Here is a 13,376-nt window from a genome sequence, read left to right as displayed (position 1 = left end):
GGAGATGGCTTCAGTAAGTGACTTGGAGGCCCAGGAGGGATTGTCTCCCTTCTGAGTTCCCTTTGGAAAATTCCGTCCTGACTTCCACACACTAGGGAGCTTAGTCTTTAAAAATCCAATTAGACCAAATAAAGGCACTGCCTGGCATCTCTGCAAATCCTGCACCTGCATATTAAATCACCTTGCAGATAGCAAGCCTCATAGAGGATCCACCTTTGGTTGAATCGTGAATGAGGAATCCACAGATACAGAGGCTGGACCATGGGGCTGGAGCATGCACAAAGCTTGCTATATGCACTGGCTCCTGGAACCAACCCCCTGAAGATGGGAAGGGAGGTCTGTGATTCCTTAATGAAGCCAGAGAACATAAGAGATTACACAGCTGTTTCCCCGCTTTTGTAATGGTGCCCCAACACTCCAGCAAGTATGTCAGACTTTCTGTTGTACTTACAGTGAGAAAATGGGGGCACAGAATTAAGGGTGTAACACTAAAGAATATTTGGGCAATTTGGGGGGTGTTGCCAAGTTCAAGACTCAGAAGGGAATGAAAGAAAGGTGAATAAAGAAAACATTCAACTTGTTACCAGTTTAAGCTTGACTGCTCACTGCTCCTCAGATCAGTCTATGAGAAATGAGTTGTTGGGCAAGGAATAGCAACTGTATTTGGGAAGTCAGCAGACCAGGAAGTTGGTAGACTCCATCTGAGAGAACCATCTTTCCTGAATCCAGGCTTTTTTTATACCCAAAGGGGAGGGGATAAAGTCAAACATTTCCTAATTGCAGTCAGACTCCCGAGGGGGATGTGTTAATATCTTCCTTACTGCAGCTATTCTCAGGTTGGGCCTGGTTAGGAGGTTTCCTGTGAGCTAAACAAAGGTATTTTAACTTAAAGGTATTTTAGCTAAACAAAGGTATTTCATGTAAGCCAGGGTTCCTAGAGATGGGGCATTATGTATAATGTAAGCTTATGGGCAACATCCCCTTATTGATTAACTTGTAAAAAAAGCAATAGATATATATATGGAATTTAGAAAGATGGTAACAATAACCGTATATGTGAGACAGAAAAAGAGACACAGATGTATAGAACAGTCTTTTGGACTCTGTGGGAGAAGGCGAGGGTGGGATGATCTGAGAGAATAGCATTGAAACATGTATATTATCATATGTGAAACAGATCGCCAATCCAGGTTCGATGTATGAGACAGGGTGCTCAGGGCTGGTGCACTAGGATGACCCAGAGGGATGGGATGGGGAGGGAAATGGGAGGGGAGTTCAGGATGGGGAACACATGTACACCCATGGCTGATTCATGTTAGTATATGGCAAAAACCACTACGATATTGTAAAGTAATTAACCTCCAACTAAAATAAATAAATTTTAAAACAATAGAATACAAAAGTTAAAGAAACAGATCAAATATGGAGATATGGAGTCAGATGTGTTCTTCCCCATTACAAACTCAGGAATTCAAAACAGGAATCAAATACTGTTACTTATGCATTGGAGGCAATGTACCATAGATTAATGAAGTCTTGTAAATCTACCTGTCAAAATCCAACTTTAGACCATCTCTGATAAAGGTCTGAGGTCTGAGTTCTATCCCCTTGGGGCATAATACTCTCCTGCTAGCTATGAAACAAAAGTTTGCAGGCATATCACTTTGCACATTTAAAATACTCTCTAAAAGTTACTAGGACATAAATCATGCCACCAGATATAGATGGTAACTTCCGGCAATAAAGAAATTATGTCCATCATAAAATCCTGCAATCTGCTCCAGAAGCCTTCTAAACAAGGAAGATACCTGTGCACAGAAAGTAATGATTTTTGTCGCTCAAACAACTCCTCTGTTTCAAAGTTCAGAGACAATAAAAGTAGTCCAAGCAAGCCCTCTACAGAGAGCACTAAACTGAAAGCCAAGTAATCTCCTATTTACTACCTGTGTCACTCACCTCTGTGCTCAGTTTCTCCACTTGGAAAACAGTATCATAAATAACATGTACATCCCTGGGTTACTGGGAAGAGCCATACTGTAAAGCACTCTATTAATTTATGATGAAAGATCATTAAGCCCACTGCATGGTATAGTTGATAAAAAGAGGAGGCCTGCAAAGAAACACTCCTCTGAGGATGCTGATGATCTCATTAGAAATCATGCTTTCTGTGGATTGTGGATTACTGACCACACTGCTTATGAAGAGTAGCTTGACTAAAGTCAAGTAAGACAAGATGCAGAGCAAAAGGTTGGTGGTATGCTGGAGGAAACCCAGCTTTGCCTGCAATGCACCTGCAGTGCTGCCTTCCATCAGTGATTCTGGGTTGAACTCCAAAGAACGCTCCAGTCTTTTGTCGCCACTGGCTCTTCTGGTCTACTAGATTCCACCCCAGAGCAGCCTCTGATCCACCTTCATCTTGGCCTTGATTGAAAAATCCCGACTAAGGACACAGCACTCCCTGATAGGTTGTCAAGACAGCTAATCTGTGGGATGTTGTGGAAGGGAGTTCTACCAAGGAGAAATGCCAACTGATCTCATACACCTGTAGCTACAACTCCACACAGGTAAAAAATTTACTGTCGTTCCCCTATCTTAATCAACTTTTCCATTGATAATACATAAAATTATCCTACTATTTAACTCTGTGCTGAAATATCCTCCTTAGCTTTAGACATTGACTCGGGCTTTCAGCCCTTTTCCATTATGTACTTCAACTCTGGTGGGAACCACCCTGATTATTTCACTGTGGTGTAACTCACTGTGAAAAAGAATATCGTGGTTTTTTAGCTATAGTTAGTCCAGCACTTATTTCATGTTTAATTGAATAATTTTGCTTTTGCTTTAAATAATTGTCAAGCTTCTTGTTTTAACCTTGCAGATATATTTATCATTTGTTTGGGACTGTTTGTAGGCAAAAACTAAAATACTTTTTATTGACTAATCTTTTTTCAAGGAAAAACAACAATGATGAAAATAATACTCAAGATAAATGATATCTTTAGAATTTTACCTTTTTCTTCTTGTACAGCACAGACATTTACAATCACAGTGGGCATGTATTTATTCCCAGTTTTATAACTATCAATCATCATAGCTTGAAATTAAATTCATGCATAATCACTTATCACAAACAAATGAAGTACAATCATCCACAATCCAACCAGGTGCATCCACTTTAAATTGCATCTAAAATTGACTTATCTTTCATCAATTAAAAATGTTTTATAAATGCAATGGGAAAAAAATTCCAGATTTGTGAAACTAAATGAGGACAAACACTCAGTAGAAGTAATTAGCATAAAGGATAATAAGTTTTTAAAATCTCAAGAACAAATATGCAATAAAAATTTAGAAACAACTTTACTTTTGTCAGCTGAATACATTATAAACAACAGCTGCATCTGATCCAGAAATTTCCTGTTACTTGGACTCCTATCAACAGAAGGCAGTATTATTCTCTTAAAACTGGTTGGATCATGAACTGTTAGCAATTCCAACTGTTTCATTTAGATTTTTTTTTAAGTCATGTTCTTACCATTTCTAGTTAATATAACACATTTAATTATAATAATTTAACTACTTGGGAAGTTAAAGTACATACCAGGAAGGAACATGCCTAGAGAAATACAAACACAGTTAAGAAAAATATTGTTTTCAACTTTCCATCAAAATAATAGTAAAGCAACAATGTCAAAGAACAAATTCCTATTATGAAATTTTATACATACAACAGACAAATTACTGAGATTTTTGCTACAGCCATTTCTAAAAATAGAGAATATAAGACAGCAAAAAGCTGGAGAAAACAGAATTTGTATTGAATACTGTCCAATAAAATCCAAAAGTATTGTTTAAATGATTATGTTTTTAAATAATTATAACATATGTCAAAAGCCCCTCCAACTTCAGCAAGAAGTTGCTTCTTATAAATAAGCGATGCAATAACTACCGTCGCCCTTTGGGAGGTGTGGAGGCAAGCTGCTCTAGAATATCCTAGAATTCCAGATGTTTGGAGGACATGAAAGTGTGCCCAGTAGAAAAAATGCAGATTTAGAACCAGGATAACTTGGAGTTGAATCCAGACTTCAGGTGAGTTATTTAACCTTCCCAATACTATTCCCTCATATGGACAAAACACCTTTACAGTGGCGTTAATCCAGATTAAATGTGATGTCCAATGTCAAGCACCGGGGTCAGAACACCTTATGTGCTGAATAAATGCTGGCAATATGTAGGAAAGCTCCCAAGCCCTGCCTTAGAAAGTCAAAGCCATGGAAGACTTGCCATTAAATGATCAGGTCACACAAGGCTGCCATGTCTTAACCCTACTTGGATGCCACCAGTCAAGAATACAAGCTTAAGGTTCCATTTGTAAATTTAGATGTGACATTTATCACTGGAGAATCTGTGACAACCTCGAAACTATATATCCAGTGAGAAATAAAGTGATAATACACTGACATGAAAACAGATCCTTGAGTAATATAAGGAGTAACTCATATAATCATCAAAAACACTAAAAAGTGAGTTTTTATTTTGATTTTGGACTGAGTACATGAACTAATTTTTTTTTTTATAACAAACTAGTTTGTTTTAACTATGGGATAAATTGTGACCATTTGAGAAAATTAAAACCAAAAAATAGTTTTGGGAGACAGAGTCAGAATAGAAACCTTACTGGCAGACTGTTAGGTGATCAAGATGTACAATTGTTTAATGGTGGATGAAAATGGCCACATCTGTGACTACCAAAGTTATTTCAAATTTTCAATGGTGGTGACTCAAACTTTCATAAACTGGTTAAAATGAAATGATATCTGTATAATAATATCTTGCTCAACCTTCTGATGTAGAAATACATCATTTTTGAAATGTAACCCTGTCTACTCAGTCCAATGGCTTCCTTGGTGGTTCAGATGGTAAAGTCTCTGCCTGCAATGTGGGAGACCCGGGTTTGATCCCTGGGTTGGGAAGATCCCCTGGAGAAGGAAGGAGCCTGGTAGGCTACAGTCCATGGGGTGGCAAAGAGTTGGACATGACTGAGTGACTTCACTTTTCACTCAGTTCAAAATCCACCGAGCCAAGCTCTTGCATGAGACTAACATGGTATGGTAGAGGACAGAGTGTTTCAACTGCCTTATGCAATTAGTAAATGCCCCCAGGGCTGCAGGTGGGTAGGAGAAAGGCCGAGCCCACCCCTTCTACAGGAGCAGTTCCATTTTCATCTGTTTTATACGTGGCCTCAGATTTCACTGAAACAGCAATAACTTAAAAAAAAAAAACAAAAAAGCTTGACAACCACGAATGTGATTGGAAAACCCCTCCATAGAGTTCAGATGAACTGCACTGCCTGTCCCAGCAAGCTCATATCTGTCTTCCTTATCTATCTCCGGCAGCTAGAACAAAACCTGACATCCAAGGACACTCAATGAATATTTGTTGGCTAGCTGATGAACGTCTTATCTGTGCTACTTCCAAATGGATGTTACTAGAGATAAGCCTCTTAGTCTGTTCAAGACCTTCATGGCCTTTTAATTGTACATGGGGGTGGCGGGGAGGTGTTAATATATGGAATATATTTTATGGAATATAATATATGAAATGTATTGGACAAGGTATCCTTTTAAATGCTCAACATCCCAATGAGAAGGTTAAGTCTTTTAAGTCCCAATGAGGTAGGTACTGTTATTAACATCCCCATTTTACAGATGAGAAAACTGAGGCCCAGAATGTTTAAGTAATGTGTTCCAACTTCATAGCTAATCACTGGTAAATGAACCCAGAGTCGGGCTCCATGGCTCACTCTTATCCACTATGATATCCTGCATCTGCTTAGGCAGAGGTGGGCTACCTATTATATCCCTGGTAACTATTTTTATTAATTATGTAGGAATTAAGGAGACTTTTGGAGAGTATGGGGAGCCTAACTACAGCTGGGGTTGCTTTATGTCCCATTCCCTGGACACAAGCCTAGAACACAAACATCTTTCTTAAGAAAGAACACCTGATTTTTCTTCCTAAAAGGTTTGAAGCCCTGCTTAGTATTATACATTCAGTGTGCATCTATCACCATCCCTTCCCCACGTATCAATAATACCCCAAGATCTTGAAATAGATAAATGCTAATTGATAAGGTTAAGACAGTTCTAGGAAGGAAATGATCATAGAAGGATCCGGAAGTGTTCTGAATAACACATCCTTCCGACCTTGACAAGAGCAGTTCTCTAAAAGCCATTCAGCTTCTGCCCAGAAAGCTGCCTTAAAATCCCCTAGTAGAATTCAGTGGATGAAGTCATCCTAATATATTTCATGTATGGACATGAATAGCCACACTTTATGCACCAAAGAAGGCAGCTGCTGCAGTAATGTTTGCTGGAGGATGGGAGGCATCCCACAAGCCAGCAGTGATACGGAGTTCACCCTGGCTCCCCCAGGATGGTCCAGGCAGCTGGCAATGGTGCTTCTCACTGTCCACTGCCTTCTGATATCAGGGCCAGCAAAGGACAAGTGGAGGTGAAACAGACTTAACCTTCTCTTGACTGTGTGGAAGTTAAACCTTCATTTTTTGGTTTCTTCGCTTTTGGTAATCAATAATCCTTTGAGGATAACAACAAAAAAAACCCTAAAAATGGAAGCTTATACATAATTGGACATATCATAAATACATATTTTCACAGTATGTTTTACAAAGCAACGATTAGCTTTTCTTGTTCCTGTGAAGACTTCTGAGAAATATTTTTCTAATGATAAAGAGTAAGAAACAAACAAAAACCCATACCATCTATCAGGGTGCCAAAGTGTACAACCTGCAAGTACTCCTTTTCTCTCATAAAACCTTTGAGGGGAGTAGCCCAGCCTTCACTCAAAACTTGGACCCACTGAAGATCCAGCTGCAAAACACAAAAAAAGCAGGTGAACATTTCCATGAGCTCTGTGTCCCAGCCGTCCGGCCCCAGGGCAGTCCATTCTCACTCAGTTGAGAAGAGAATGAAGGCAGAACACTTTATGTTTTAAGCGTTCCCAGATGTAATGCTGGCCCATGATCTAGGACCTGGAGAAGTGTAAGTCTAGAACCTTCTACTGGGAGGGTGGCAAAAGGATTCCAAATGGGGATGATTTCTTTGAGCACTTTGGGCTGTGTCTATTCTTACAATTTGCGACTATGTTGAAGATTCACTGTACATTCTTTATTCCATAATAATTATGGTTTGGCTACACTGTTTTCACCAATATGCTAGCTATTTGATTGAACTGGGCAAACCATTGACTCTAAGATAAATGTCCAAACTTCTTAGCATGATATTAGCTCTGGCCCTAGGGGCTCCTGTAGGAACGTTCACCTGCCACGACTCCCCACCCAGGAGCCTAGTCAACAACGGTGCCAGCCCATGCATAGTCTGAACACACACATGGTTTCAAGCCCATCCCCCGCTTTACCTGAAAACCCTATTCATCATTGAAAATCCATCTCAAAAATTAAAAAAAATAAAACCCAGCTTGTGGACCATTGCTTTGAAATCTTCCCTGTCATCCCTAGGATCAAAAAAATTAATCATTAGATTCTCTGAAGTTCCTCTGTACCTTGCAGACCATTCTGTTATTGGAACTCAAATTCCACAATTATGATTATGTGTTGCTCATTTGCCTGAAGCATTGGAGAACTCAGAATTTATTGTGTAGAGTCAGGGAGCTCTGTTTATAAATTTGTCATGACTTACTACAGCCTGGGGTGTTCATGAGCTGAAGCACATTCCCAATGTACTCTGCCTCATAAAAATGTCCAGGGTTTTAATGGATACCAAGAGGTTACCAATGAAAACCTGATCACCTTATATGAACCAACTAACCCTAATCTACAAAGCATGCGTGCTAAGTTGCTTCAGTCATATCCAACTCTTTGCAACCCTATGGACTGTAGCCCATCAGGCTCCTCTGTCCATGGGATTCTCCAGGCAAGAATACTGAGGTGGGTTGCCATTTCCTCTTCCAGGGCATCTTCCCAACCCAAGGATCAAACCCACATCCCTTCTGTCTCCTGCACTGGCAGGCAGGTGGTATCATCCAGGTGGTAAATCCATGTAACTAAAACTCCCTCTACTTATACTGGACTCTCCCTGATAAAGGAAAAGTGGGATGTGCAGTGTAGAAAAAGATCAAGGCATTCATATCACTTTAGATTAGGGTTGCTTTTTGTTTTAGTAAAACTTTTCAGTGGTCTAAGAAACACTTATATTCTGGACAAACTATTTTCTTGGCAACTGTCAACAAATAATTACTGCCCAGTGCTTACCATGTGATGCTAGTGGTAAAGAACTCACCTGCTAATTCGGGAGACACAAGAGACACTGGTTCAATCCCTGGGTCAGAAAGATCCCCGGGAGTAAAAAATGGCAACCCACGCATATTCTTGCCTGGACAATCCCATGGACAGAGGAGCCTGGCAGGCTGCAGTCCCAAGGGTCACAAAGAGTTGGACACAAGCAACTTAGCACACAATGCCTGTATGTTGGTATAACTGAAAGTATAACAACAACTATATATAACTGTCCTCTGCAAGTATAGAAGTTAACTTCCTGAACATAAAATTGATCAGCTGCTCTGTAGCAACTCTTGGTGAGAGATATTCTTGGAAAAGCAGTAAAAAAAAAAAAAAAAAAATGTTGGCGAAAGCAAATGTTTTTCTTTATAGGAATTGAATTTTCCTTATGCGTACCTACCTTATTGTTGAGAGTAACTGTAAATGGATTATAATAACTGATATTTAGCCAAATTTTCCGTCAGCCAGTTTGCATCCTCTTACCTTGGTAATTGATAATGAAGGGAGTGCTTCGGCCTCAGCTCGGACTTGGTCGAGTTTGTTTTCTGGCACAAAGAGTTCATGGATGCCTTTGATTACAGTGTGGGGTACAATGTTCTGAAAGGAAGCAGACTTGGTAACCATTTGGAATGAAAACTATATAAAGGACACTTCAGTAAATAGATGATCTCTCATGACTTTGTAAAATTATTATTATTATTTTTTAAAGTTCAGTCCACCCACCTGCTCCTGTAGAAGCTCTACCACCTGCTGCATACAGTCACTCACAGAGGACAAATTGGTTTTAAGCACGAGCTCAGGAGATTCAGGTTTTTCATAATCAGAATCAATACCCGTAAACCCTGCAAAGCAGAAGGCTGAAAGGAACGTCTGCACCAACAGAACAATGTTTTGACTCAATAAGACACAGCACATGTTGGAATAAATGTTTTCAACCATTGTACTCAGACTAAAACAGAAAAGGTCAAACAGCCTTCCTTGACCTCCAGCCATAGGTAAGAACACTTACACCTGTGTTTTCATAAACCCTGAGTCCAAGCCCTCTGCAGTGAATTAGAATGGAAAAGGAGGACCAGAGGGAGGAAAACTCTGAAAGATTCCTCCTACGCACACAGTCACATACATATATTTGTTATAGTTCTCCGAACTTGATTGCTTATGGCTGGGGTGACAGTTCTTCAGAGATACAAGCCCACATTTTCATAAGCCCATGGAGACACTGAAGATATTACGGTTTGATAAACAGTTGTGTGTGCTATATGTAGTTTTGAAAAACAGTCTTTGAAACTTCAGACAGATTTCTGGGCACAGACATATGAATTGGTGGCATAAGTAAGTGGCAAAGGGGCTACTGAGCTGGCCGTCTTACCTTTGATCTCCCCAGCTCGGGCCCGTTTGTAGAGGCCTTTTACATCTCTCCTTTCACAAATGTTTAGAGGAGCATCTACAAATATCTCAAAGAAGGGCAGTCCTGAGGATTCATGGATTTTGCGGGCGTTCTCACGATCCTGGGAAAAAATTACATGTAAGAATGTGAGAAAAGGGACTTCCTGGTGTTCCAAAGGCTAAGAATTTGCATTCCGATGCAGGGGACACAGGTTGACCCCTGGCTGGGGAACTAAGATCCCGTATGCTGCAACTACTAAGCACCACAACTAGAGAGCCCACACACCCCGACTAGAGAGCCCACACACCACAACTAGAGAAGTCCACTCACCACAACTACAGAAGTCCACACACCACAACTAGAGAGCCCACACACCACAACTAGAGAAGTCCACACACCACAACTAGAGAGTCCACACACCACAACTAGAGAGCCCAAACACCACAACTAGAGAGCCCACATACCACTACTAGAGAGCCCACACACCACAACTAGAGAGCCCACACACCACAACTAGAGAAGTCCACACACCACAACTAGAGAAGTCCACTCACCACAACTAGAGAGCCCACACACCACAACTAGAGAGTCCACACACCACAACTAGAGAGCCCACACACCACAACTAGAGAGCCAACACACCACAACTAGAGAGTCCACACACCACAACTAGAGAGTCCACACACCACAACTAGAGAGTCCACACACCACAACTAGAGAGCCCACACACCACAACTAGAGAACTCCACACACCACAACTAGAGAAGTCCACACACCACAACTAGAGAAGTCCACTCACCACAACTAGAGAAGTCCACTCACCACAACTAGAGAGTCAACACACCACAACTAGAGAGCCAACACACCACAACCAGAGAAGTCCACACACCACAACTAGAGAAGTCCACTCACCACAACTAGAGAGCCCACACACCACAACTAGAGAGTCCACACACCACAACTAGAGAGCCCACACACCACAACTAGAGAGCCCACACACCACAACTAGAGAGTCCACACACCACAACTAGAGAGTCCACACACCACAACTAGAGAGCCCACACATCACAACTAGAGAGCCCACACACCACAGCTAGAGAGCCCACACACCACACCTAGAGAAGTCCACACACCACACCTAGAGAAGTCCACACACCACACCTAGAGAAGTCCACACACCACAACTAGAGAAGTCCACACACCACAACTAGAGAGCCCACACACCACAACTAGAGAGTCCACACACCACAACTAGAGAGCCCACACACCACAACTAGAGAGCCCACACACCACAACTAGAGAGCCCACACACCACAACTAGAGAGCCCACACACCACAACTAGAGAAGTCCACACACCACAACTAGAGAGCCCACACACCACAACTAGAGAGTCCACACACCACAACTAGAGAGCCCACACACCACAACTAGAGAGCCCACACACCACAACTAGAGAGCCCACACACCACAACTAGAGAGTCCACACACCACAACTAGAGAAGTCCACTCACCACAACTAGAGAAGTCCACACACCACAACTAGAGAGCCCACACACCACAACTAGAGAGCCCACACTCCACAACTAGAGAAGTCCACACACCACACCTAGAGAGCCCACACTCCACAACTAGAGAAGTCCACACACCACACCTAGAGAAGTCCACACACCACAACTAGAGAAGTCCACACTCCACAACTAGAGAAGTCCACACTCCACAACTAGAGAAGTCCACACACCACACTTAGAGAGCCCACACACCACAACTAGAGAGTCCACACACCACAACTAGAGAGCCCACACACCACAACTAGAGAGTCCGCACACCACAACTAGAGAAGTCCACACACCACAACTAGAGAAGTCCACACTCCACAACTAGAGAAGTCCACACTCCACAACTAGAGAAGTCCACACACCACAACTAGAGAGCCCACACACCACAACTAGAGAGTCCACACACCACAACTAGAGAGCCCACACACCACAACTAGAGAAGTCCACTCACCACAACTAGAGAGCCCACACACCACAACTAGAGAGTCCACACACCACAACTAGAGAGCCCACACACCACAACTAGAGAAGCCCACACACCACAACTAGAGAGTCAACACACCACAACTAGAGAGCCCAAACACCACAACTAGAGAGTCCACACACCACAACTAGAGAGCCCACACACCACAACTAGAGAAGCCCACACACCACAACTAGAGAAGCCCACACACCACAACTAGAGAAGCCCACATGCTACAACAAAGATACCGTGTAGGATAACTAAGACCTGACGTAGCCAAATAAATGAATATTGAAAAAATTAAGTAAGAAGGGGTTTCACAATGAAATTCATCACAAACACTGTACTCTGGTCTTCCATGGCCTTAAGATAACACTAGGGTTTGAGCTCTGCATAGGTGGTAGGAAATTAGCCCTTTAGAGAAGTTTCACTCTAGTAAACAACTCTCCCAAGGACTTTAAAAAGAAAAAAGAAAAAAAAAAACACGGAAAAGAATCCCAACCAAAAGACAGGGCTGGCATAATGACGGTATTTCATTCGAAGGATATGTTGAAAGTCATTGTGTCTTATTTGTAGCTCACAGCAATCCTGTGCTTTAAAACAAGAGAAGTGATACTCCACCTTGTTGATTTCAACATTAAACACAGAAAACCTGATGCCTTGTCAATGAACTGCTGTTTTCTGTAGTCAGGCAAACCCTCTGACTTTTTGGAGAAATAAAAATTACTGAGCTTTAGGAGTTTTCTTGTTTAACTTTTTCTTCCTTTCAACTCTGGCCAAGTGTACTTACCATTGTGAAAGTGGAAGGGTTTATGTCAACTGGTGCCCTGGCATCTGGAAATGAAGGGACTCTCTTTATATAACCAATATTAAAGAGAGGAAATGAGGGAGCAAGTGAGCGGTGAGGGAGGGTGGGGGATACAAAGTATGACATTCTCTGTTGTTCCCCTCTGCCAGCTCCTCATCCTGGCAGTTGGAGAGCTCTGGTGCTGTGTGTGGGAATCTTGCATGTTGCCAAGTCATTTTACCTTTGCAAAAGGAGAAATGAAGCTGGTAATGCAGACCAGACCAGCGTCGGCAAACAGCTTGGCCACCTCTGCAATCCGGCGGATATTTTCTTCTCTGTCCCAAGTAGAGAATCCAAGGTTTTTGTTGAGGCCGTGACGGATGTTGTCCCCATCGAGGGAGTAGCAAGGGATGGCGTGGGAGACGAGATACTCTTCCAGAGCAAAACTGATCGTTGTTTTTCCAGCACCAGAGAGACCTGTTGAGAACAGTCAAGACAAGACTGGAGATGTCTCTGTTTAAGATGATAAATTGTGATTGATTCTCAGTTTTACCTAATTCAAGAGTAATTAAAACCCTCATGACAATCATTTGATTGACCTCAAATCCAAACCATTCAAATCTAGAAAAAGTGAAACTTACTGAAAGTTAAGTACTAGCATTTCTTTCAAATCTTGAAATAGCTATTTGTCCTTTATTAGGATTATAGCCTTTCAAAGCAGAAGAGGTTTGTCAATAGGGAGACCTTGGCAAGCTCCATACAGTCCCCGGGGATTCTGCTTTTGAGACAGGCTGGGACCTGGGACCCTTTACTAGAGAGCTTGCACCTCAACAAAGGTCTCCTGAAGCAACAGATACAAAGAGAT

At 41.8% G+C, this 13,376-nt stretch overlaps 1 protein-coding gene across 2 annotated transcripts in view; it reads right to left on the bottom strand.

Annotated features, from left to right (window-relative positions):
- Positions 1-13,376, bottom strand: part of PAPSS2 (3'-phosphoadenosine 5'-phosphosulfate synthase 2) — a 109,558-nt gene that overhangs the window by 26,683 nt on the left and 69,499 nt on the right. For both annotated transcript variants that reach the window (XM_086379240.1, XM_086379239.1), the window contains exons 3-7: positions 12,753-12,988; positions 9,687-9,825; positions 9,041-9,159; positions 8,801-8,914; positions 6,779-6,890 (exon numbers count right to left, since the gene is read on the bottom strand). In XM_086379240.1, the coding sequence (XP_086235366.1) occupies positions 6,779-6,890; positions 8,801-8,914; positions 9,041-9,159; positions 9,687-9,825; positions 12,753-12,988 (720 nt within the window). The remainder of the gene's footprint in view (positions 1-6,778; positions 6,891-8,800; positions 8,915-9,040; positions 9,160-9,686; positions 9,826-12,752; positions 12,989-13,376) is intronic.

Source organism: Bos grunniens, chromosome 26 (genome assembly GCF_055505025.1).
Source record: "Bos grunniens cultivar Pamir isolate PY7600 chromosome 26, Bosgru_T2T1.0, whole genome shotgun sequence".
Taxonomy (NCBI): Eukaryota; Metazoa; Chordata; class Mammalia; order Artiodactyla; family Bovidae; genus Bos; species Bos grunniens.
This window is presented reverse-complemented; position numbering and strand designations above follow the sequence as displayed.